This window comes from Colobus angolensis, unplaced genomic scaffold (genome assembly GCF_000951035.1).
Source record: "Colobus angolensis palliatus isolate OR3802 unplaced genomic scaffold, Cang.pa_1.0 Scaffold110, whole genome shotgun sequence".
In the NCBI taxonomy this organism is placed as follows: Eukaryota; Metazoa; Chordata; class Mammalia; order Primates; family Cercopithecidae; genus Colobus; species Colobus angolensis.
This window is the reverse complement of record NW_012112031.1, coordinates 1,495,243-1,498,203: the sequence shown is the minus strand read 5'-3', so window position 1 is coordinate 1,498,203 and position 2,961 is coordinate 1,495,243. Positions and strand designations below refer to the sequence as shown.

General features: G+C 60.9%; 1 protein-coding gene across 2 annotated transcripts in view; it reads left to right on the top strand.

The window, feature by feature from the left end:
- Positions 1–2,549, top strand: part of SLC43A2 (solute carrier family 43 (amino acid system L transporter), member 2) — a 42,177-nt gene extending 39,628 nt beyond the window's left edge. For both annotated transcript variants that reach the window (XM_011955942.1, XM_011955951.1), the window contains 2 exons: positions 173–296; positions 1,147–2,549. In XM_011955942.1, coding sequence (XP_011811332.1) covers positions 173–296; positions 1,147–1,308 — 286 coding nt within the window. In that variant the 3' untranslated portion in view covers positions 1,309–2,549. The remainder of the gene's footprint in view (positions 1–172; positions 297–1,146) is intronic.
- The last annotated feature ends 412 nt before the right edge of the window (positions 2,550–2,961 follow it).

Here is a 2,961-nt window from a genome sequence, read left to right as displayed (position 1 = left end):
AAAAAAAAAAAAAAACAAAACAAACAAACAAAAAACTGTCCAGCAGGAAGGAATCAAGGGCTGGCACCCCACCCTTCTCTGGCACCAATGGTGCAGCCCGGGGTCACCAGACACCTGGGGCCAAGCAGAGCCCAGGAGGGAGGATGGCTGTGAGCTGTCGCTTGCCCGGCAGGTACCCCTCCACCCAGTTCGGCAGCCTCACAGGACTGCAGTCTCTGATCAGCGCGCTCTTCGCCCTCCTGCAGCAGCCGCTGTTTCTGGCCATGATGGGTCCCCTCCAGGGAGACCCTCTGTGGGTAAGAGGGGTCGGGGGATGGTGGGTCATGGGTACCTGCCCCCTTCTGCTAACTGCGAGCTGCAAGGTACCACTTGGGGGGCTTCTGGGCCCTGAGGACAGGCGATTTGGGAGTGTTGGTTAGGATCGGTTAAGAGTCCCTTTGTGAATGGCGGCCAGGCAGGAGACGGAATGTGTTCTCTCTGGACCTGATTTGGGGGTAAACAGAACAGAGTTCCTGGGCCGGGCGCGGTGGCTCACGCCTGTCATCCCAGGACTTAAGAGAGGCCGAGGCGGGAGGATCATTTGAGGTCAGGAGTTCAAGACCAGCCCGGCCAACATGGTGAAACCAGGTCTCTACTAAAAATACAAAAATTAGCCAGGTGTAGTGGCAGGTGCCTGTAATCCCAGCTACTCGAGAGGCCAAGACAGGAGAATCACTTGAACCCAGGAGGCGGAGATTGCAGTGAGCCGAGATTGCGCCACTGCACTCCAGCCTGGATGACGACAGAGCGAGACTTCATCTCGAAAAAATAAACAAAAAAACCAACCAAAAAAACAGAGTTCCTGTTCCTGCCCCACCCCTGCGAGGGCCAGGATTCCTCACCAGGTACCAGGAACTTGTTCCAAGCCCGAAGGTTCAGATCAGCCCGTGTTCCCTGGGGGCCCAGGCCCCGAGGACGGCCACGTGGCCTGTGAAGAGCTGGGCATTGGGACGCTGGAATACGGAATGACCCTGGGACCTCGTGGGCCTTCCCGTTTCGTTCCCGCTCCACCCCGTGACCTCCCCTTTCCCAAACCCGGAGGAGGGTGGGTCTGCAGCCTCAGCCCACCGCCACGCCCTGTGATGCACGGCCTCCCTGCCTCCCCAGGTGAATGTGGGGCTGCTCGTCCTCAGCCTGCTGGGCTTCTGCCTCCCGCTCTACCTGATCTGCTACCGGCGGCAGCTGGAGCGGCAGCTGCAGCAGAGGCAGGAGGATGACAAACTCTTCCTCAAGATCAACGGCTCGTCCAACCAGGAGGCCTTCGTGTAGCGGCCGCTGCCTCGGAACTGCGGTCTCCTGCCTGTGCTTCAGTGACTGACCCCTGTCCTGCCCCTCCAGAGTACCCCACGCACCCCCAGGACCCTCGCCATCTCCGTGCTGGAGTTCACGCTCCCTCCCGGGGCCCTGCCTCGGAGCTCTGTGGTGGAAGGACGGGAGAGGGCCCGGGACATGCGAGTGTTCTGATGCCGAACGCAGGGGCTGCCCTGACTTTGCTCTGCCGCCCCCTCCAGGGACCGGGGCCTGGGGTCTCTGTGGTGCCTGCAGGAGGAGCCAGGAACACCCGGCAGGCAGGCGCTCTCCCACCAGTGTCTGGATTCTGCCTCTTGCCAAAGCATAGGGGGTGCCATCCACTGCCTGCCACCTGCCCCTCGGCTGCATGCCCACGGCCACACCTGCCTGAGGACACAGGCTTGCACTGTCTCCCCCGCGCCTGGCCCCTCACCCCCTCCCTGGCCAGTCTGAGGCTGCCTGAGGAAGGAAGGACCCGCTTCCTGTTGTTGGTGCTAACTCCTTTGTAATTCCAGCCCCCTGTCGCCTGTGCAGGGCCCGTCCACCCCTTGGAGGCCGGTGGAGAAGCCCCACCTGGCTTACACCCTGGGGAGGGTTTAGTGGGCTGGGTGGACAAGGGTCGCCAGTGGCTCCTTGCCTCCTCCCCCAGGGCCTACGCCGGGGACATGTTTCCACTGCCACCCTCGTTCCTGTCTGCCACCTGAAGGCAATTTGAGGACCGCCGCCAGGGCACCCCCTACATACACACAGCTGCTCTTGTGGGGGTGGACGCAAGGCTGTGGCCAGCAGACACGGAGGTCCAGGTCAGGGTGGGGATGTGGGTGGGTCCAAGGGGTGCATGGGGTCAGGGTGGGCTCTAGGAGTTAGCCCTCATGCCCACTGACCAGGCGGGAGTCGCCAGGCCTGCAGGCTGGGCCAGCGCCCAGGAGCCATCCTGGCGCAGGGCCAGGAGCTTGTCTAAGGCCACAGGCCCACAGCACCCCCTGCCGGCAGGCTGCGCGGGGCCCTGGAGCTGATGCGGGGGGAGGCCTGTCCGCCTGGCCCACCAACCCACCCACCTTGACCACCCCCAGAAGTGTGTCTTGAGACCTCCTGGGCGTGCTTAGAGGGGTGAGTTGATGTTTGGATTTTTAGTTATTTTTCTCTTCAGTTTTATCAGACTTCTTTTTTATAAAGCAATAAATCCATTTTCCTCCTGGTAAGGGATGCCCCTTCTAGCATATCAGTTAATAGCTGCATGTGCCTATTTTGAGCTTGAGAAGAAAAGGCAGGACAAGATTCTCTGCCACCGACCAGCTCTAGCCGTGCCCAGCTGCTCTTCGTCTCTCTGGGGGACTGCTGACTCGGGAGGGACAGTGGGCCAGGAAAAGACCTTACTCCCCCACCCCCAAACAAACTGGGCTTGTGCAGACACCTTAGAAGTGTGAGCCACCCTCCTCTGCCGATTTTCCCAGCCAAACAGGCGAATCCTGGTCGCTTTCCATCCCTACGCCCTTCTACAACCTTGAAGATTCCCACTGTGTTCAGGACATAGGGGGAGCCCAGGAGAGCTGCAGGCTCAGAGCAGTTCAGGATGTGGGCAGCATGGGGAGGGGGATGAAAGGAGGAGAGGAAAGGGCAGGTCCAGGCCAC